The sequence below is a fragment of the Mus caroli genome, chromosome 5 (assembly GCF_900094665.2).
Source record: "Mus caroli chromosome 5, CAROLI_EIJ_v1.1, whole genome shotgun sequence".
NCBI classification, from domain to species: Eukaryota; Metazoa; Chordata; class Mammalia; order Rodentia; family Muridae; genus Mus; species Mus caroli.
Window position 1 is genome coordinate 107,012,371 of NC_034574.1, and position 21,131 is coordinate 107,033,501.

Sequence of the window (21,131 nt, forward strand, 5' to 3'; positions counted from 1 at the left end):
GTGGGAGGGTGGGGTAGGGAGTGGAACTAACTCTCTCTCTCTCTCTCTCTCTCTCTCTCTCTCTCTCTCTCTCTTTCTCCTTTACATAATTAACATAGCCCCCATGCCATAGAAACTTCCAAAGGAACCAAAGCATCTCACTGTGTGCAGACACCCACGTGGGCATGGAAACCTGCCACCTGGACCAGGAAGCCGCTCTGTGGTTGATCCTGATGGTCGGTTTCCTGGTGTTCCCAGGCCCCTGGATGAGCCCGGGAGGCTTTGTAATCACAGCCTGCTCCTTTGTTCCTGAGTTTGGATAGAAACTCTGACTTGGAAGGAGAAGCTGTGCCTTTGGGGGTTTGGTGGGGGGACACCTCTCCAGAATTTCTGGCTGGTCACACCAGCTGCATCTTGTTGGTGTGATGCTTTGCTCTCCTGAGAGCAGAGCCAGCAGAACACATTTAGGGGGCAGCCATCTACGCAGCCTCATTGACAAGGGTCTGATGGGCTGGCTTCTCTGGGGGAGGTCAGGGTGAAGGACGTGGACTCTGGAGGCAGGCAGAGGCTTGTCAAGACCTAAGAAGGGTAATAGACATTTATGGAATGATTTGTCTGTGCTGAGACCTGTGCGCAAGCCCCTTCTCTCTTTGGAATCACTCCGCAGGGAGTCTGAGCCATCTCACGGATGTGAGAGGATGGAGAGTCAAGGACTCTGTCCACAAGGAGCAGCTGGACCTGACTCCGGGCAGCCTGGCTCCCGCCCATGCTTTCCACAGAGAGGTTTCCTTCCCCTTTGCCAAGATGAACCAATTTCGAGGGAACTCGATGGAGCCTTAGTGGTCTCAGGTGCTGGAGAAAGGAGGCTTGTAATTAACTCTGCAAGTGACAGCAGTGTTGGGAGCCACCATCTTGTCTCCCTCATCGCCACTCATGTGATAGACAGGAATATTCTTTGTGGTGCAGGCGCCGTAAGCATGCTGGCATCTGGACAGCATTCCTGGCTTCTAACTGTGAGATGCCAGGGAGATTATCACCCCCTTCCCTCAGTTTGTGACAACTTGGTCTGTCCCAGACATTGTCAAAATCCTCTCCCATGTATTGAGGAGCAGTTTTCTAGAAGGTGCAGAAATGGGGTTATAGTTCACAGATTTTGTAAATGTCGCTATTGGAAAATCCATCTATGAACTTTTAAAATCTAAACTCTTGGGTTGGTGAAATGGTTCAGTGGGTAAAAGTTCTTGCCAGAATGAACTCCCAAGATATTATCTTCTGACCTCTACACATGTGCTATGGCACAGGAGCATGTGCAAACGCACACACACACATACACACACACACATACCCAGAGAGAGAGAGAGAAACACTAAATGTAAAATAAGTAAAATAAAGTTGAGGTCAAAACTAGCCTTTGTGATGGTTTGTACATGCTTGGCCCCAGAGAGTGGCACTATTAGGAGGTTTGGCCTTGTTAGAATAGGTGTGTCACTGTGGGCTTAAGACCCTCACCCTAGCTGCCTGGAAGTCAATATCCTGCTAGCAGCCTTCAGATGAAGATGTAGAACTCTCAGCTCCTCCTGCACCATGCCAGCCTGGATGCTGCCATGCTCCAGCCTTGATAATAATGAACTGAACCTCTGAACCTGTAAGCCAGTCCCAATTAAATGTTGTCCTTATAAGAGTTGCCTTGGACCAGGCATGGTGGTGCATGCCTTTAATCCCAGCACTCGGGAGGCAGAGGCAGGCAGATTTCTGAGTTCAAGGCCAGTCTGGTCTATAAAGTGAGTTTCAGGACAGCCAGAGCTACACAGAGAAACCCTGTCTTGAAAAACAAACAAACAAACAAACAAACAAAACAAAACAAAACAAAAAAAAAGAGTTGCCTTGGTCATGGTGTGGTGTCTGTTCATAGCAGCAAAATCCTAAATAAGACAGCCTTCTTCTCTCTCTTCTACAGGACTGCCTATGATATTGGATATGAATCCTGGGTCTCAGTGGCAGGAGATACACACTCTTCTGACAGAACCTCAACTGAGGACAGCTGTGAATTTTTAGGTCAGTAAACTGCATCCCTGGGCCATCAGTGGGTCAAGTGCTTGCCTTCTGTGGTGGTCTGAATGAGAACGGCTCCCATGGGCTCATATATTTGAAGACTTGTTCCCCAGTTGGTGGAACGTTTTGGGAAGGATTAAGAGGTGTGGCCTTGTTGGAGGAGGTGTGTCACTGGGTGTGGGCTTTGAGATTTCAAAACCCTCTGTCATTCCCAGTTATCCCGCTCCACCATCTTGTGCTTGTGGGTCAGATGCACGTTTTCAGTCACTGCTCCAGCTCAGTGGCAGCCTGCCTACCGTGATGGCCATGGACAGGGAGACTTCAAGGCACTTACACAGTGAGGTCACATGGTCGGGAACAACCCTGAGTTCAGATGACTCACGTCATCACTGTGACACCCTGCCTCTAGGGAAATGGTGGCTGGTGTGAAGTCCAAAAAAGAATAAAAAGGAAGAGAGCAAAAGGAGGAGTGCTTTTGGGCCCAAGGTTACAGACTGGAGGAGACCATGGGAGACTCCAGTACAGTCTAATAAAGTAATATCAACTAAAAAAGGGAAGCACTCATCCAAAGCCTTGGAGGTACCAAGGGAGGAGTACGGCAGGAGGCCAGTGGGATTCCAGCTGCCCTTCCCCTCCCTCACCCCATCCCCTAGCTCCTCCCCCACCCATCCCTCCTGTTTGTAATGCCATTTGCCCCCCACCTCTCCCTTATTCCCTCCCCTCCCCTCTTCTCCCCTCCCCTCCCCGACTAGCACCAATGGTGTTGTGTTTGTTTCACATGAGGCAGGATCTCTCTGTGTAGCCCAGATGGACCTCACACTTATTGCAATCCTCCTGCCTGCGTCCTCTGGATGGTAGGACAACTCATCCCACCCACCATGCCAATCACAAACAGTTAAATCAGGCAGTGATCCCAGCAGATCAGTGGGGTATGGAAGTCAGGCTGGGGAAAGCTCCTGCCTGGAAGATTGAGACAGGACCTATTTCTCTAGGACAGCGGTTCTCCACCTGTGGGTCTGTTTTCCACCCATGAGTTGCAAACCTCTATCTCCAAAAATATTTATATTATGATTGGTAACAGTAGCAAAATTACAGCTAAGGAGTAGCCATGAAAATAACGTTATGGTTGTGGGGTCAGCACAACACGAGGAACTGTGTTAGGAAAGGTCACAGCGTTAGGAAGGCTGAGAGCTCTTGCCCTAGGACAATAAACCTGACATCACTTACCATCTGCTGCTCTGGCCTCACATAAGGGGCACAAATTGGCATCGAGAACATCCCCTGCCTCTCATGCACCTTCTTCAGTCCACGAGACTGCATAGAGAGCCACCCTCCCCTGCTAAAGCCTCAGAGACTGCGCTGGGCCCCCTATGGTGGCTGCGCCCCAGTGTGTGTGTGCATGTTGAGAAGAGGGACCTTACTGTTTTCCTGCCATACTGATCCGAGATGTTTCCCCAGAGCGTGGAACTGGACATCATGCCGATGAAGACCACCTGTGGGCAGACACACGGTTTCTGTGAGCAGCGCGGGACAGAGGGACCAGCGACCCGCCTCTGACGTCACCCCCAGAGCACCACAGAGCAGATAAACCTGCCACTGAGCTGGGACAGTGCCTTTCTGTGTAGTCCGGACTGGCTTCAAACTCTCAGTCCTCCTGCCTCGGCCTCCTGAGAGCTAGGATTATAGGTGGGTACCACCACAGCCTCCTGTAGACAGGTCTCCAACAATCACAAGGGGGACAGCTGTGCTATCCTTTTTTTTTCTTTTTTCTTTTTCTTTTTTGTTTTTTTTGAGACAGGGTTTCTCTGTATAGCTCTGGCTGTCCTGGAACTCACTCTGTAGACCAGGCTAGCCTCGAACTCAGAAATCCGCCTGCTTCTGCCTCCCAAGTGCTGGGATTAAAGGCATGCACCACCATTGCCTGGCTTGGCTGTGCTATTCTTATGTCCATATCTCAGATGAGGATGCTGAGGCTTAGGAATGGGAAGTCACATGACCAGGCTCCCACTGCCATTGCTGTCTAGATTATGACCGACGTGATGGTTCAGGACCTGGGGTTCTAGAGCTTTCTTACAGCAGAATTACAGGGATGGTAATTTTGTTTGTTTGTTTGTTTGTTTGTTTGTTTGTTTGAAAACAGGCTTCTCTTTATAGCTCTGGCTGTCTTGGAACTCACCAGGCTGGCCTCAGACTCAGAGATCCACCTGCCTCTGCCTGCTGAGTGTAAAGGTGAGTTTTGCATTTTTGTTTTTGTTTTGGGCTTGGACTGTATAGCCCAAGCTAGCTGGTCTTGAACTTGAAATTTGCTGGTCACAGTTTTCATGTGTGCAGCACTATGCATAGCTTCTCTGTCGTAATCTCCCTCCTCCCCTCCCTCCTCCCTGACTCCTTTCTCCCCTTCTTATCTCTTTTTCCCCCTTTTCCCCCTCCTCCTCTCCTTCCTTCTATTCTCTTTTTATGCTCCTCTCCCCCTCCTCCCTTTCCTCCTCCCCCTCCTCCCTTCTCTCTTTTTGCTCCTTTTCCCCCTCCTCCCTTTCCTCTTCCTCCTTCCCTCCTCCTCCCCTCCCTCTTTCTGCTCACCTTCCCCTAGCCCTCCTCCTCCTCCCCAGAGGGTCTGCGGCATCCCACCATGCTTCCTCTCCCTCCTCCCCTCTCTCCCTCCTCCTTTCTGTGTAAGACTTCTTACTGACTTCTCTCACCCTTGGCTTCCTTCCCCACAAACAGAGAAATCGCAGAAGGGCAGAACTCTTCCCACAGGACAGAGAGGGTCAAAGAAACAACATATGTAACCCCCCCCCCCGCACTGGGCCAGGCCCATCAAGGGTCTTCTAAGTCCTGATTATGAGCCTACAACCTCATGAGAGAGACCAGCAGGAAAAGGTAGCTGTGTGCTACTCCGTAGGGAGGGGGTGGGGCTGGAAGAGTCTCTCATTTTCTCCCCCTCCCCCATCCCCCACCCCTGTCATTTTCCAGCTTTCACAGCACTCTCCTGGGGGTGGGGGAGGATGGCATCTCCTGCCCACAGCTGGGCAAGGTGAGGCTTGTGTGGTATATACACTGACACATGCTGGTGGGATCCAGACTTTCTGAGGTCTCGGAGGAGCTAAAGCCCTGGGCTGGTAGATCTGGCTGCTCACCTGCTGGGGTGCTCTACAGAGGAAGGGGGCCTACGGGAAGCCAAGTCGACATCAGCCTTTCCAACCAGGGCGACTGAGCTGGCAGGTTTTATGTCAGCTTGACACAAGCTACAGTCATTTTAGGAGAGGAACTCTGAGTTGAGAAAATTGACCTGTGAGCAAGCCTGTGGTCCGTCCATCCTTCCTCCCTTCTTTCTTCCCTCCTTCCCTTCCTTCCCTTTTCTTTTCTTTATTTCTTTCTTTGCTTCTTTGTTTCTTTCTTTCAATTATTTATTTTGGTGTTTCAAGATAGGGTCATTTCAAGACAGGGTTTCTCTTTGGGTGACCCTGGCTGTCATGGAACTCTCTCTATAGCCCAGACTAGCCTTGAACTCACAGAGATCTGCCCACTCTGCCTCCCTAGTGCTGGGATTAAAGGCATGGACTACCACCACCTGGTTTTGTGGTACATTTTCTTTTCTTTCTTTCTTTCTCTTTTTCTTTTTCTTTTTCTTTTCCTTTTTCTTTTTCTCTCTCTTTCTTTCTTTCTTTCTTTCTTTCTTTCTTTCTTTCTTTCTTTCTTTTCTTTTTTTTTGGTTTTTGAGACAGGGTTTCTCTGTGTAGCCCTGGCTGTCCTGGAACTCACTCTGTAGACCAGGCTGACCTCAAACTCAGAAATCTACCTGCCTCTGCCTCTCAAGTGCAGGGATTAAAGGCGTGTGCCACCACTGCCTGGCTTTGTGGTAAGTTTTCTTGACTGATGATTAATGTGGGAGGTGCTGGCTCACCATGGGTGACCACTGCCAGTGAACTGAGCCAACCGTGAGGAACAAGACAACACGATGAGAAGCTACATTCCTCCATGGCCTCTGCTTCAGCTCCTGCCTCCGAGTTCACACTTGGAGCTCCTGCCCTGACTTACACAGTGATAGATGGCGGTAGCAAGGGTCTGTAAGCCAAAGTAAGCCCTGTCCTCCCCAGGTTGCTTTAGGTCATGGTGGTCATCAGACCAGTAGAAAGCCAACTGGGGCGGCTTGGCTCTTTTCTGCCGAGCCCCGGAGGTGGCAGGAGACTGTCCCACAGGACACAAGGGGTAGGGTGGCAGTGTGGGGAGTCTGTGAGCTGCCAGGCCACCTACCGAAGTGAGCAGCGCCACCTGCCAGCTGGGGAGTCGCCACTCGCAGTGCAGCTGAGGAGCCAGGATGCTCAGAATCATCATCTCCATGGCATCTGCCATCTGTGGGAGCAAGGGATAGATACCGTGAGGACGCTGCACATGCGCCCTGCCTGGCCAACCCTGCTGCTTCCTGCACGAGGCAGCTGATGGGCTGGGTATGTTTTCCCCCCGAGTCATGCATCTGCTTGCTTTCAAACTTTTTTTATTCATTTCTCTTATGTGTAAGGATGTTTTGCCTGCATGTATGTCTGTGCACCCTGTGCATGCAATGCCGATGAAGGTCAGAGCATGCTGGATCCTCCTGGTATTGGAGTTACAGGCAGTTGTGTAGCACATGTGGGTGCTGGGAGTTTATGTGTGTGACTGTTGTTTTTGTGAGACAGGGTTTCATATTGTATCCCAGAATGGCCCAAACCACAATCTTTTTGTTTCCATGAGCCATCTCTGGTCCCTGCAAGTTGTCCTCTGACTACCGCATACATGTTCACCATGGTGAATACACACACAGGCACACACACATGCACAATCATATACACATGCACACACATACTCACACACTTATACATACACATGCATACATATACATACACACAGGCACACACATACACACAGAAACATACACATGTACATACATACTCATATGCACATGCATACTCATATACACAAGTACACACGTTCATACAATCTCACACTCATACATACATGTACACATGCACACATGTACATACTCACAGACACAAACACAGGCACATACCTACTCATACACACACTCACACACCACACACACATACACATTCACACACATGTGCGCACACACATACACACTTGTACATACATATTCACATTCACACACATGTACACACATTCACACATTCACACATGTGCACACACTCACACACACATACATGCAAACACGCACACACACACGCACACACACATACATACACAATCACATGTGTGTGCACGCACACACGCACACACACACACACACACACACACACACACACACACACACACAATGTAGATGTGCTCCCCCAGTTGCATTGAGAGAGCATCATGTGTATAAAAGCTGAGCACACGTCTCCCCAGAGGCAGGACAGCAAGGTCCTTTGTCTTTGGATGGCTGGTCACGTGTTCCTGGAGAGTTTGCATATTTAATGATACTTAATGAACACCATGTTTGAATATATTAGCACATATGAAGGAGCCCCAGTTACTAAATGCCTGATACTACTTTATGACTAGACAGAATACTGGAAAGTTAAGAACAGCTCCATACACAGGCTGTGGAGTGTGGGGCCCAGTCAAGGTCTGCTTCTACTTAGAGAAATGGCGGCGAATCCGTTTAGAAAAACACGTGCCTAAGTCACGTCTCGTGTCCCACCCAGAGAAGCAGCTGCAGCTGGATTAAAGGTCCATGTACTTTGGGTCATGGCTAAGGGGTCCTTAGCAAGGGGTGTGAACACCTTGAATCAGGACACATTCTTCATTTTATTTTACTTTATGCAATACTGGGGGTGGAGCCCAGAGCCCAAATGGCAAATGTTTTCTGTGCCTGTTTCCCTGGGTATGCACCTGAAGCCCTTACCTGACAGGAGTCATGAGCCCTCAGGAAGATCCACTTCCATAGCCAGATGCCCACTGGGGGATCAGCCGGCCATGCCCACCTTTCTCCCAGCATGCACCTGGGTCATCACCACACATCAGCTTTGCTGATTGACATTCAGGCAGAAGTTATATGTGGAGGAACAACTGTGTTATCCGTGTGGCTGTGGGACCCATCTTAGAAGCAGGGGGTCCTTGGGGTATGTGAAGCATTGCACCCAGATACTTATTTACCCAAGCCAAGCCCGTGAGAACAGAGAGCTTCCACTGAAATCTTCCAAACCCAATGGCTTCCACCGCATCTTCCACCATGAAAGTGTCTGGGAAGGAAAAGGGGGAGGAGAGGAGGGATCAACAACACATCTCGTATTTGTCATCGTGTGGCATCTGGGGTAGTCCCCAGACAGGGTAATTAACTGCAGCACATGCTGCTATAAGAGCTAACATCATGGGCTGGAGAGATGGCTCAGTGGTTTAGAGCACTGACTGTTCATCCAGAGGCCCCAAGTTCAAATCCCAGCAACCACATGGTGGCTCACAACCATCTGTAATGGGCATCTGATGCTGTCTTCTGGTGTGTCTGATGACAGCTTCAGTGTACCTACATACATGAAATAAATATTTTTTTTTAAAAAAAAAAGAACTAACATCATAACCAAAACCTTCAGTATCAGCATCATCATCACCACTATCAATACCATCATCACCACCATCACCGATATCAGCATCATCATCAGCATCGCTGTTGCCAGCATTGCCCTTCTCGGCCAACCGTTCGCTGATGCAACTGTCATGGATTGTGATGTCACCGGACCTCCTGAAGTTCCAGCCTCCACTTCCGTGTCACCCTTCGGTACTCAGAGCCTTCCCAACCGCCCCTCCTCAAGAACTTTCTACCACTGGGGCTTCGGGGCTTTTCTCACCATCAGTGGGATTGGCAAACTCCTTGGGGACAGCGGCTCCATCATCCAGCTCAATGGCTTCTAGGCCCACTCGGACCCCCTCGATCTGGATGTCATGCTCTCCGGAAGCTGCGTCGTCCTCTGACCGAGCGCTCTCCCCTGTGCGGCGGAATTTCACCACCCTGCAGACGGAAGCAGACATGACCGGGATGGCCAGGGTGCCCACCTGATGGCCTTGCTGCTGGGCCTTCCCACCCGAGGCAGGTAACAGGCTTTTCTCACCGTCCCGAGCTCTGGGCGGGTAGGCCTGGCATTTAGGTTGAATTTGGTCAGTGGGGGGTGGGGAACTGGAGTTCTGATCAGTTGACAGTTGGACGGCTGGGCTTTGCACAGAACCAGCAGCTGGGATTCTCGTGTGTACGACTGTGCCTTTGTTCTAGGCCTGGGTCCTGTTGTGACACAGGGTCAGGCACTGCCTTAACAGTTCCCAGAATGCATCGGTGGGGATGTCAGAGTGGGTATTTATACAGACAGACCGTGACAAGGTCTCCTGGCCTCGTAGGTCAACCGCCGTGTGTCTGTGTGTCTCAGAGTGTCACCTTGAGGTGTGTCTTGGGGCCACTTGTTCGGGCCTTTAACCTCTGTCTGTGACACGGGTGAGGACTGGGTCACACTCAGGCCTTCTGCAGGGAAGTCGCTCTGTTTGGCCTTGATCTAAGGGGACTGGAAACTTCAAATTGGGAGAATTTACAGTGAAACCCACATTCCTCGGTGTCTCGACCGTGGCATGGCCATAACTGTGTCCAGACCCTACTCTCCTTTTCTTTAAAATGGCCTCCAACCCTGAGGGCTCTTCTTCTCTACCCTCCCGGGCTTCTCCTCACTCCCTGCTCTGCCCATTCATCTGGCCATGAGGGCATTTAAGACTCCGAGACAGAACTCTGAGCTGTGCCTCTCCCTCCTCAAACTATGTATCCTCCCTGTCTCTCCCTCTCCCTCCCTCCCTCTGTCCCTCTGCTTTTAATAAAGACAGGGTCTCGCTGTGCAGCCCAGGCTAGACTTGAACTTCAGATCCCACCCCCACCTCAGTCTCTCTAAGCGCGTCACAGCTGTGCCTCGCCACCCCTGGTCCAGACTAGGCTCTGTCTTGCCTCTCTTGGGGGAAGGGTGGCTGCTTCTTCATCTGAAGCTCAGATCCGAGTGAGCTGTCTCCTTACAGCCTCTTCCTGCCCAAACACAAGGCCTCTACTGCTAGCCAGCCCAGGTCAGAGGTCACAGTACCAACAGTCATAAGAGCTCTACCTCCCAGCTCATGTGTGGTGCAAGAGGCTCATGCCTGTGACTGAAAAATCACAAACAGTGGAGGGGCCAAGTGAGCAAATGAACCCGCTGTTTGAAGAGGCAGAGGGGGTGGCAAGCTCGGTACAAACTGATGATGGTGATGATGATGATGATGGTGATGATGATGGTGGTGGTGGTGGTGATGATGGTGACTATTATAATTATTGTTATTGATACAGTCTCATGTAGCCCAGGCTGGCCCTAACTTCATCATACAGCTGAGGATAGCTCTGAACTTCAGATTTCCCAGCCTCCACTCCCTGAACTCTGGGATGCCCTGCTTGTGACACTGTCTATACTGAGACTCAAACCCGGGGCTCTCACACGCTAGGTGAGGGCTCCCCCAACTGACCGTCTTGTGGTGTTCAAGTCTTGACCTCTCAACTCTCGAGACACACCGTGTTCAGACATGGAATGCGTTTTCTTTTAGAAGCAGAGGGAGGTTGCCCTGCTTGGGAAGTTTCCAGAATACACTCATGCCGGATTACAGGGGCGTGAGGACAGCCAAAGTCTGCATCCTTAGCTATGCCGTGCTGGGAAGTGGAGCCAAGGGCCGGGCGGGGTGGTTAAGTTGAAACCTGTGGCCAACAGTTCTGTCTCTGGTGTTCCATGAACAGTGTGGGACCAGTGTGCTTTGTGCAGCCTGGCTGGCATTTTCTTCCTGCTCGGTTTGTGCGGCCGATCTGTGAGGTTGCTGTTATTCCCATTTTACAGACAGGAACAGTGAGGCCCTGATGTCATATGACATGCCCACGGACACACAACTCTAGAGGCCCTGATGTCATGTGACATGCCCACGGACACACAACCAGGGTTCCGGCCTGGATCTGTGTGGCTCAAAGTCTCCTGTTCCAGGCACACTAGAAGCCTGACTCTCCACACCCCTCACCCATGTCTGCCGTAGCTCCATGGACTTCAAACCTTTGTGTGGAAAATTCTTTGCGCAGAACTATTTCAAGCATATAAAATGCTCAGAAATCCCCTTTCTCCTTTCCACTCAACACTTCCGGAGGGCTGAGCCTCGAGATACCACTAGCCCTGGGGTTCATTCAGCCAATGCTGCAGACTTGTCAGCATTCACAGACGACCCTCCCTCAGTCATACATGCCTCAGTATTCAAGTTAACCCCTGAGAAAGAGTCCTGTCACCACCCCCGCCCCCACATCCTAACACGTAGGCTGTGGTAACTGTGTCAAGTTTTCCAGAACAACTAGAACTTCATTTCTTCTTCCCACTCTGTTTTCCACGACGTCAGATGCCCATAACATGACCCCGGCCACCCCAACCGGTGTAAATGTCCTGTTCAGCAGCATATGGAGAATACTCGCAGCCAGTGGGCGCCCCCATATTAAGAGTTTCCATTCATTTAGAGTAACTTTACCCAGCCAGAGAATCAGAACAACAGCATCTTGGTTCAACTTTACATCTCAGACCCTGTCCCCTTGAGCCCCAGATCCCCACTGCTTCTACACCCAACAGATGTCACTCTGTCTCTGCAAATCTGAGTGCCCCGGGGAGGCAGTGAACCAGCAAGTGGTTAGCCCTGCTCCTAGTCAGTCCTTGGAACTGAATCTAGGGCCGTGTGCATTTACGAGGCAAATTCTGCATCGCTGAGATACGCCTATCTCTCTCTTTACTTTTAAAATGGTCAGTTTCACTAAGATACCCAGGCTAGCCTTAAACTCACTCGATAGCCAAGGCTAGCCTTGAGTTTGTGATCCTCCTGCCTCAGCTTCCTGAATGGCTAAGGTTACTGGCCTGAACCCCTCCCAAGCCCAGCTCCCCACTCCTTTGTAAAGGCTGAATATTATTCCATCGTATGGACAGACCGCTGTAGAGACAGAGACTTGGGCTGCTCCCGTCTTTTGTTCCTTGTGAAGAAAGCTGTGACAAACATGGTCTTACGGATTTCTGAGCCCTTGATTTTACCTCATTGGGGTAAAAACTGATAAATGTTTAAAATTTTGAGGAACTGCCAGAGCGGCTCACCCATGGGTTCCTGTTTCGGCAGGTGCTCTCCAGTCATTGCTCGTTCCCATTTGAATGTGGACAGCTGACCAGTGCGCCTTAGCAGCCAGCCCACTGGGACTTCATCTGTGTTTTTCAAGTAGAGCTTTTAAATTTAAAATCGCATCTGTGTGTGCACTCACACTGGCATGCCCATGCCATATCGCACGCTTGGAGGTCAGCGGACAGATTCCAGGAGGCCCTTCTCTTCTTCCACCATGTAGGACCTGGGCATCAAACTCAGGTTGTCAGGACTGTGGCAGGGGCCCTTTCTACTGAGCTACCTCGCTGGCCCTTTCTTTGCATGCATAGAGCTTTCCAGGGCTCCTCGGATGCCAACTTTGGAGCAATGTCGATGCATGTGGTTTTTCAGGTTTTCCCATGTTGCCTGTGCTGGCCTCAAGCTCACCATCCTCCTGCCTCAGCCTCTGGTGTGTGGGGATCTGAGTCGCATATCCGCATGCTTCCTGATGTCCTTCCTCATTCTGGGCAGCAGATTCTTTTGTTGTTTTTGTTTGTTTGTTTGTTTGTTTTCAAGATAGGGTTTCTCTGTGTAGCCCTGGCTGTCCTGGAACTCACTCTGTAGACCAGGCTGGCCTCGAACTCAGAAATCCGCCTGCCTCCTCTGCCTCCCAAGTGCTGGGATTAAAGACGTGCGCCACCACTGCCCGGCTTGGGCAACAGATTCTTAACAGCTATCAAACTTGCAAGCATTTTCTTGAGTCCACGACTGATTTTTCCATCTGAATGTGTGATCGTTTGACACAGGGAGGTTTTTTGTTGGTGTGCCCTAACATCTGGTTTTGCTTTAATTGCTTGTGTCTTTGTCAAGTCTAGAACAGTCACCACTGGGCCCTGGACCCAAGGCCATGAAGTGATCTCCTGTTTTCTTTTAACTGTTTGTGTGTGTGTGTGTGTGTGTGTGTGTGTGCGTGTTCATATATGCATACCATGGCATACTTGTGGAGGTCAGAAGACAACCCGCCGGAGTCATCTCGGTCTTTCTACCATGTGAGTCACTAAGGTTGAACTCAGGTCATCAGGCTTAGCAGCAAGCACCTTTACCCACTGAGCCATATTGCCAGCCCCTCTTCTATATGTTTATGGGGTTTTGTCTTTGATGAGCTTGGAGTTGATTTTTGCAGATGGTGGAAGTTTAGGGCTAACTTTGTTCCTCTCTGTCCTTTCTCCGTTAGGCAGTTGTACAGCCTTGTGGAAAGCCACCCATTTTTAGGGGCCTCTGCTGGCTTTGTACTCCATTGAAGTGTGTGTTGAGGCAAGTGTCATGTAGGTTTGGCCCACATCTGATAATCAGGACCCTTGAAGCATCTGTGGGTTTTGTGTTCTGGTGTCCTCCGAGTCTCCGTGTGAATTCTAAGGTGGATTTTCTTGTTTCTGGAAAGGATGCAAAGTAGATTTCTGGGGCCAGAGATTTACTGAGAAAAACGTCCTTCAGAGAACACCCACTGCAAACTGGGGGACAGTGAGAGAAGCGGGAGAGACTCCACCAAGTCCCTAGGGAGGTTGCAGCATGGACGGTCCCCATCCAGAGGTGTGAGGACCCACACACAGGCCAGTCTTTGGCTACAGCACCTCTGGTTCAAAGGCCGTGACTTCCAGGCTAGATGGTGGTCTTTGGACATAGGTGGCTCTTTATTTGAGGACGCCTCTAAGCCGCCAACATTGGAAAAACTGGGCAGATGCTAGCCCAGGAGAGAGATCTGCATTCCCTATAAATAAGGTGATTCTGAGGTGCTACGCAAATGTCAGCACCAAGTCACACAGCTAGTGATAAATCAAAGCTTGTTGACAGCCAGGAGCTGCTCAAGGCTCTGCTGGGTTGTGGGTGCTCATGCGCTGTGTGTGTGCACACGTGTATGTGTGCATTGTGTGCATGCATGTATGCATGTGTGTGCATGCATGTGTTTGCCCGTACCCATGTGCTATATGTGTGCATGTGTATGCATATGTATATGTGCACATGTGTGTGCACACATGTATATGTGTGTGCACATGTGTGTGCACACCATGGGTACATGTTCATGTGTGTGCACACATGCTTGTACATGCATGTAGAAACAATAGGTCCATGTCAGATGTCTTTCTGTATCATTTTCCACATTATTGCTTTTGATGCCTTTTTGAAATCTTTATTTTTACTCTCTATATGTGGGTGTTTTCCCTGCATGTATGCCTGTGTCACGCACACACAGTATCTGTGGAGGCCAGAAAGGGGCAACAGAGCTCCTGGAACTGGAGATGGCTATGAGCCTCCATGTGGGTGCTGGGAACTGAACCTGGATCCTCTGGAAGAGCAGCCAGTGCTCTAACCACTGAGCAACCTCCCTTACCCTTCTGCCTTCTTTTTCTGGTGATGATCTTTCAGTGAATCTGGAGTTCAGAGCTGATCAGTGCTCCAGGTGTTTATCTGCCTGAGTCCACCTCCTGGCACAAGGATTATAGGTGCACAGTATATAGGAAATGGGTAACTTCAGTTACCTTGATAAGCAACCTATGAGCTTGGTTCCAGATCACCAATTTGAATGCAGTGCTCCGAGGGATGAGGGACTTGCCCTGGGCCACACAGGCTAAGGGAGCTGGGCTTCCAGCCTGGCTTTCTCTGCAATCACAACCCTTGGCTGGAGTCACTTGGCCCCTGGTCGGTGTCACCCCATGCATCTACAGGTGATGAGGCCTGAGCTGAGCTGGTGTGAGTGGGCAGACCACCCAGACAGAGAGTCATGCACTCTCTACAGTCAGAAACCAAGCACACAGCTCAGTCCTGTGTGACCTCCCCAGTCTGTCACTATGGTACAGGGGTCGCCAAAACCCTCTAGCTGTTTACAACGTACATACCTAGGACCAAAGGTCTTCCCTGGGGGCTGAGAATGTTCATTTTGAAGTTCTTGGGAGCTTATTGGAATCAGACAAGCATTGGTCATTTTCTGGGACCCTTCACCATGAAGCCAGGTTGCCAGGGAGACGCAGAGCCTCCTGGTCCCCTATGGCCAAGCAGGTTGTCTATGGCTCACCCTCTACCCAGGAAGCCAAGGACATAGCCCTCTGACCAGTGTCCCACCAGTCTGGAGCTAGAGTGTCCCATGCAGCTGGACAGCACATGTCCATTACAAGAGGGGATAAACTGCCTTCGATGGTGACACAGCAGAGAGAGTGTTTGTGGGAGGACTTGGGGAGGGATGCTGATATAGACCACAGAGGCCTTTGAAGCAAGGACCATCCTGAAAACTGGATTTCATGCATCCTGTCTCGATGGGAGCATTTCTTAGCGCCCATGGACCAAGCATGCCCGTAATGGATGGCCAAGTTCAGGCCACCAGTGGGTAGTGGGTAAACAGCAGGCTCTGAGAAGGCCTGAGTGTTTAGGGGCCAGTATGCCCTAGACAGGTGGCCTGGGTAGGCTCCAGCCTGCCATGTCTGTGAACTACGAAGGCCCTCCAGTGATTAACACAGGCCACAGAGCACAGGGAATCTCCCCACCCAGATGAAGAAGCCAGTCCAAGATAACTTGAGAATCTGGCACAGGTATGCCATGTCCAGAGCTGGGGCTATCCAGAGAGATAGAGGGCAGGTTGCTGGTTGCTAGGAGCCAGATGGTTGCCAAGCAATAGGGAGTGACTTCTAAGTGGGGATCAGGCTCCCATTTGGGGCAAGAGGGACTAAGCTTTGGGATACCTCGAATGCCACTGTGTCCATACAGTGGCACTTTAAAATAGTTAAAACAACAAATTTTGCATTATATTTATTACCCTGAAATGAACACAGCCCACCTAAGCTCCTAAGTCAGGCTGGAGAATATCTGTTCATTTATTCAACAAATATTTACTGACTGCACCAGCCCAAAGGGTGCCTCTGGCTTTATAAAGGCAAAGGAGAAATGGGAGACCTATCCAATCATAGTCAACCTGCCCTAGGAGGGGGCTTGCATCACAAAGTCAGATAGCTGGCCTGGCACAGGCGTGCACCTGAAGTCCCAGCCATTTAGGAGAAGCAGGGCAACTTGGACAGAGCAGTGAGATCTTATCTCAAAACCCAAAACCAATTCACCCCCATCCCGTGTGTCCATCTGTGTATGTGTGCATATGTGTGTGTGCATGCACGTGTGCCTGTATGTATGTGAGATCTGCTATAATAGTCACAGAAAATGAAAATGAAACTTGTTGGCGGCAGGTCTTGTTTAATTTTGTTGCTGTGATTTTTAAAAAACCCTGACATAAAGCAAGAGTTTAATTCAGATCATAGTTACAGGTTATGGTCCAGGATTTGGGGGAATCCAGGCAGGAACTCCAGATAGCTAGTGTATACTATACACACAGTCAAGAGCAGACAGAAATGAATACATGCATGCTCCATTGCTACTCTTACATAGCTCAGGTCGCCCTGCCTAGGGAATGGTGCTACCCACAGTGGGCAGGGTCTTCATACACTAGTTAACATGGTGGCTCTTCACAAACATGCCAACCCAGTGTAGACAACCCGTCATTAAGACTCTTCCCTAGTGACTATAGGTTGTATCAAGTTCACAATCACAGCTGACCACTGCAGGGAAGAAATTTACATACATATACATATATGTAAATATTTACATATGTACTTATTAATCAGTTCATTTTAGAGATAAAGGGAAGATCAGCAGACCACCCCTGAATCTGTATTTTAGGGCCTCCCAACTCCTTACACATCCTCTCCTCAAGGACCATCAGTGGCTCCCTACCTCTGCAACTAACACTGATGTGTGAAACTTTTGGGGACTGTAACTGCACAGAGTCATTCTGTTGACAGTTCATCTCAGGGATCCATATGTATGCACACCATGGTTGCTATGATGACTGTGATGTAGCATGACAAAACTCATCACATGTCAGGCCCAGGGTCACATGAGTTATTTAACCTTCTTTTTCACAGAAGGAGACACTTACACTCAGATCTGGCCGTGACCCCATGATACACAGCAAGTGGCTGGCCTGGGTTTCCGTTCGGCCATCCTCTGAGTTTCCATCTCTTCCTGGCTAGCATGCTGTTGTTGGCTGTTTACCTTGTGTTTGTCTAAAATTAGAAACATTCTCCAGGAGGGGAGGGATTTATGTATGCATGGGATATCCACTTAAGAATGCATGTCGTGGGCTGCAGAGTGGGCTCAGTGGTTAAGAGCACTTGTTCTTGCAAAGGACCCCGGTTCGATGCCCAGAACTTACACAGAGGCTTGCCACTTCCTTAGGCACCAGGCATGCATGTGGCAAACAGACTGGTCAAAGGCCCAACAACCCAAATGCGTGCTGGTAGTGGATAGATAAACTTCAGTGCATCCATACAGTGGGATATTAGATTCTGTTTGCTTTTTGTTTTTGTTTTGTTTTGCTTTTTGAAACAAGATTTCTCTGTGTAGCCCTGGCTGTCCTACAACTCTCTCTCTGCAGACCAGGCTGGCCTTGAACTCAGCGATCCGCCTGCCTCTGCCTCCTGAGTGCTGGCATTAAAGGCATGCACCCCTGCCACCACCACCACCACCACCTGGCTCCATACAATTTAGAACAATCTTAAAAGCATCACACTAGGAGACTGAGCCAGACCTAGGACAAGTGCTTCGTGATTCTGTTTTTATGAGGGGACCCAGAACGGGCGACTTCAGAGGTCGAACGGGCGACTTCAGAGGTCAAACGTCGAACCGGTGGTTGGCAGAGACCGGAAGAGGGAGGATGGTTTTATCATTTGTTTTGTTTTTTTGAGAGCAAGGTTCATTAAGTGGCTCAGGCTGGCTTTGAACTCACCGTGCTCCTGACTCAGGCTCCTGCTGCCTGGTGCTACAGTTAGAAGTACAGAGTACTTCTAGTACAGAAGAAGAGAGACACAAAGCTTTGGGGAGGGCTGTGGTGGTGGCTGTGTGCTATCCAGAGAACTTACTGCCACTGCATCCTCCAAGATGCCAAAACAGTTTCATGCACATTTTTCTACGATAGACATGCCCTCCCCTTTTGCACATCTCCTCTCAGTAGACGTGTATCCTGTGCCTTCTCACAAGCGGGTCTGCACTGGCCAGTGGAGCTTCCTTGTTGGATGCGTGAGAACAGACCTCTGAGACCTGACCCCAGAGACTCAAGACACTTCACTGTGGTCCTGAGCCAGGCTTCCTGCCTCCCATAGGTGCTTGCAGAACCTAGGTTGAGCTGCACTCACACTTTGGTGGTCTGTCTCCTGTCTAGGGGTGGCTGGGTCATGGGTTCAAGCCCCATCCTACAGAATCAACATGTGCAATTTAACAAAGATTGCCCCGAGATGGCGGGAAATGGCAGTTCCTGAGCAGAGAAAACCATTCTGTCTGTTTTCCTTTTAGTCTCGTGAGTGTTCAGCATTTCTAACTGGCGTGGCAGATTGCTTCTGTTCCACGGACTTCCTGAGCGCCGAGTCAGGTCCACTTTGCACCGTGGCATGCTCCTGGCAAAACTGTGCATGTTTGTGGATGACTTTGTCCGTGAAATGGGAGCGATGGGCTGATGGGACCAACGTGAGGGATGCACAGGCCCCGATGGGTGGGAACGACCCCTCCCTGTGCTCTCTGTGAACACACAGTTCCTCCCTTTGAGAACGAACTCCACTCTTCGTCTTTGGGCAGGTGTGAAAGAGAGGCCTCGGATGTCAAGTTAGACGCAGCCAGCCAGGTTATATTTCAAGATCTGTTGGGTTCCCCAAAAAACTGTGTTTCTCATCTGTGTGAGCCCAGGTTTCCTCGGGAGGGGAGGGTGTGTGTGAAAGAAAACTCAAAGAGAAGCAGGGTAGGCTGAGTGACGGGGCCTCAAGACAAGCTGGCTCCGGCTGCTCTGATTTCTTGGCATTTAAACACTATATATATATATATAAATAATTTACCAAAATAGCCAGTGATGTTTTTGTTTGTTTGTTACTTAAGGAAGGGAAGAGCTTGAGAAAACAGCTATCCTGTGTGATCTGCCTTATGGGGAACCCTAAGTCAGGGGCTTGTGTCTCTGGAGGTGCTGGATTAGCAAGTGTCTGTCTGTCTGTCTGTCTCTCTTTCTCTCAAGATTTATTTATTTATTATATATAAGTACACTGTAGCTGTCTTTAGACACACCAGAAGAGGACATCAGATCCCATTACAGATGGTCGTGAGCCACCATGTGGTTGTCAGGATTTGAACTCAGGACCTCTGGAAGAGCAGTCAGTGCTCTTAACCGCTGAGCCATTTCTCCAGCTTTCCCGGAAGTCCATCTCTTCATCTGAGCCTCTGGCCCTTCTTCCTTGAATAAAGACTGAAATAACGAAGCTCGAATCGACTGTGATGATTACAGGGTAGCATTTAGGGTCCTGCAGAGAGAGGGGGTCTACCTCGGAAGAGAGTTCTCGGTACCGCCATGGACTGCCTTGGCTTTCCTCTTCCTAACCATGCCATTCAGGAGCTGTGTGACCCAGAGTAGGTCGTGTCATCAGTTTCAGGGCTTTAAGTGGAGATCGCAGTCACTGCCTTGCAGGGTTGCCATGGGAACCGAACAGTACCACTGTGGAGACAGTGTCTTGAAAAGACTGGTAATTTCAGGGAATGTTGGGCCAGGGCTGGTGGTGTGCTCAATGCTGGTCACAGAGTGGGACAAAGTTCACATGGCTCTCACCCCTGTAGTAATGAGATCACTGGAATCCCTTCCCCTACAAGGGGACTGTCTGCTCACAGCATGGCAAGACACAGGGATACCTCAGAGGTGGCTTTCGGTGAAGTGCATGCCTGGTGGATAGGAGGGGGCCTGCCCTTGAGATCCTAAACCTACGTTTTAAGAAGCTAGGTGTGGGGGCACAGGTGACAGGGCTCTCAGATGTCAAAGAGGCTGGGATCCAGGAATCCAGTGTGGATAATTCTGGAAGGTGGTGAGAGAGGAAGAATGACCAGAGGGAGGCTGTGTGGGCACGAAGTGACTGTGGTCAGTCAGGGCTATGGAGTAGAAGGTTGGAGCTTTCCTTCAGACCACTGTAACTGCCTCTGCATTCTTCCAGTCTCCTGGGGGAGACACCTGTAAGTCAGGTGACTGGAATCCCAGTCACACACACACACACACACACCAACCTTGTCCCAGGTGCCCATATTGTTTGACATTGGGGTCCCTGGAATGTGACAGTCATTGGTGACACTGCAATTCAAGCAGTAGGAAATGACAGGTTCACCGACAAATGGCCTTGCCTGGTCTCCTTCAGAGCCAACCTGAGACCCTCTTTATTTTTATGATTTAATTTATTTTTATTTTATATGCATTGGTGTTTTGCTGGCATGTATGTCTGTGTGAGGGTATCGGGTTTCCCTGGAACTAGAATTGGTGTGAGCTCCCATGTGGGTGCTGGGAATTGAACCCGGGTCCTCTAGAAGAGCAGCCAGTGCTTTTAACTATCTGTCCAGACCCCTGGAGGGGGCCCTTAGATTGCTGTGGTAGGGAGGGGGCCTTCTTTTCAGTTACTGAGGTTCTAATGTCAAAGAGGAAACCATTGGTCAATCTGGATAGAGAGAACAGAGAATAACTTGGGTGTGTAAGGAGGGGGACAGACGGGCTGCAAGCCGAGTGAGGAGGCCCCTTATCAGCCAGAAACGAGGAGGTGATGGATGTAGTGGAAGCTATATAGACAGACAGGGACCCACATGACTGGATCAAGGGTCATACCTAAGTATGTATGCTTTGCCTCGGTAGGCCACTGACAAGCCTGAGTAGTATGGACTTATTATTCCTAAGGGTTTCCGGTTGATTGGCAGGTGAAGTGAGGTTTAGAGGGGCAGTGGTGATTGTACCAAGATCTTAGACACTGTGTGCACCAGGACCTTACACACTGTGTGCACCAGGACCTTACACACTGTGTGCACCAGGACCTTACATACTGTGTGCACCAGGAGCTTACACACTGTGTGCACCAGGACCTTACACACTGTGTGCACCAGGACCTTAC

At 50.0% G+C, this 21,131-nt stretch overlaps 2 protein-coding genes across 3 annotated transcripts in view; one reads left to right on the top strand and one right to left on the bottom strand.

The window, feature by feature from the left end:
• Window positions 1–21,131, bottom strand: part of Svop (SV2 related protein) — a 65,253-nt gene that overhangs the window by 31,394 nt on the left and 12,728 nt on the right. For both annotated transcript variants that reach the window (XM_029477554.1, XM_021162428.2), the window contains exons 2-5: window positions 8,853–9,013; window positions 8,164–8,249; window positions 6,286–6,384; window positions 3,453–3,524 (exon numbers count right to left, since the gene is read on the bottom strand). In XM_029477554.1, coding sequence (XP_029333414.1) covers window positions 3,453–3,524; window positions 6,286–6,384; window positions 8,164–8,241 — 249 coding nt within the window. In that variant the 5' untranslated portion in view covers window positions 8,242–8,249; window positions 8,853–9,013. The remainder of the gene's footprint in view (window positions 1–3,452; window positions 3,525–6,285; window positions 6,385–8,163; window positions 8,250–8,852; window positions 9,014–21,131) is intronic.
• Window positions 9,034–21,131, top strand: part of Usp30 (ubiquitin specific peptidase 30) — a 57,124-nt gene continuing 45,026 nt past the window's right edge. Inside the window, exon 1 of the mRNA XM_021162431.2 lies at window positions 9,034–9,095. Within this exon, the coding sequence (XP_021018090.1) occupies window positions 9,061–9,095 (35 nt within the window). The 5' untranslated portion in view covers window positions 9,034–9,060. The remainder of the gene's footprint in view (window positions 9,096–21,131) is intronic.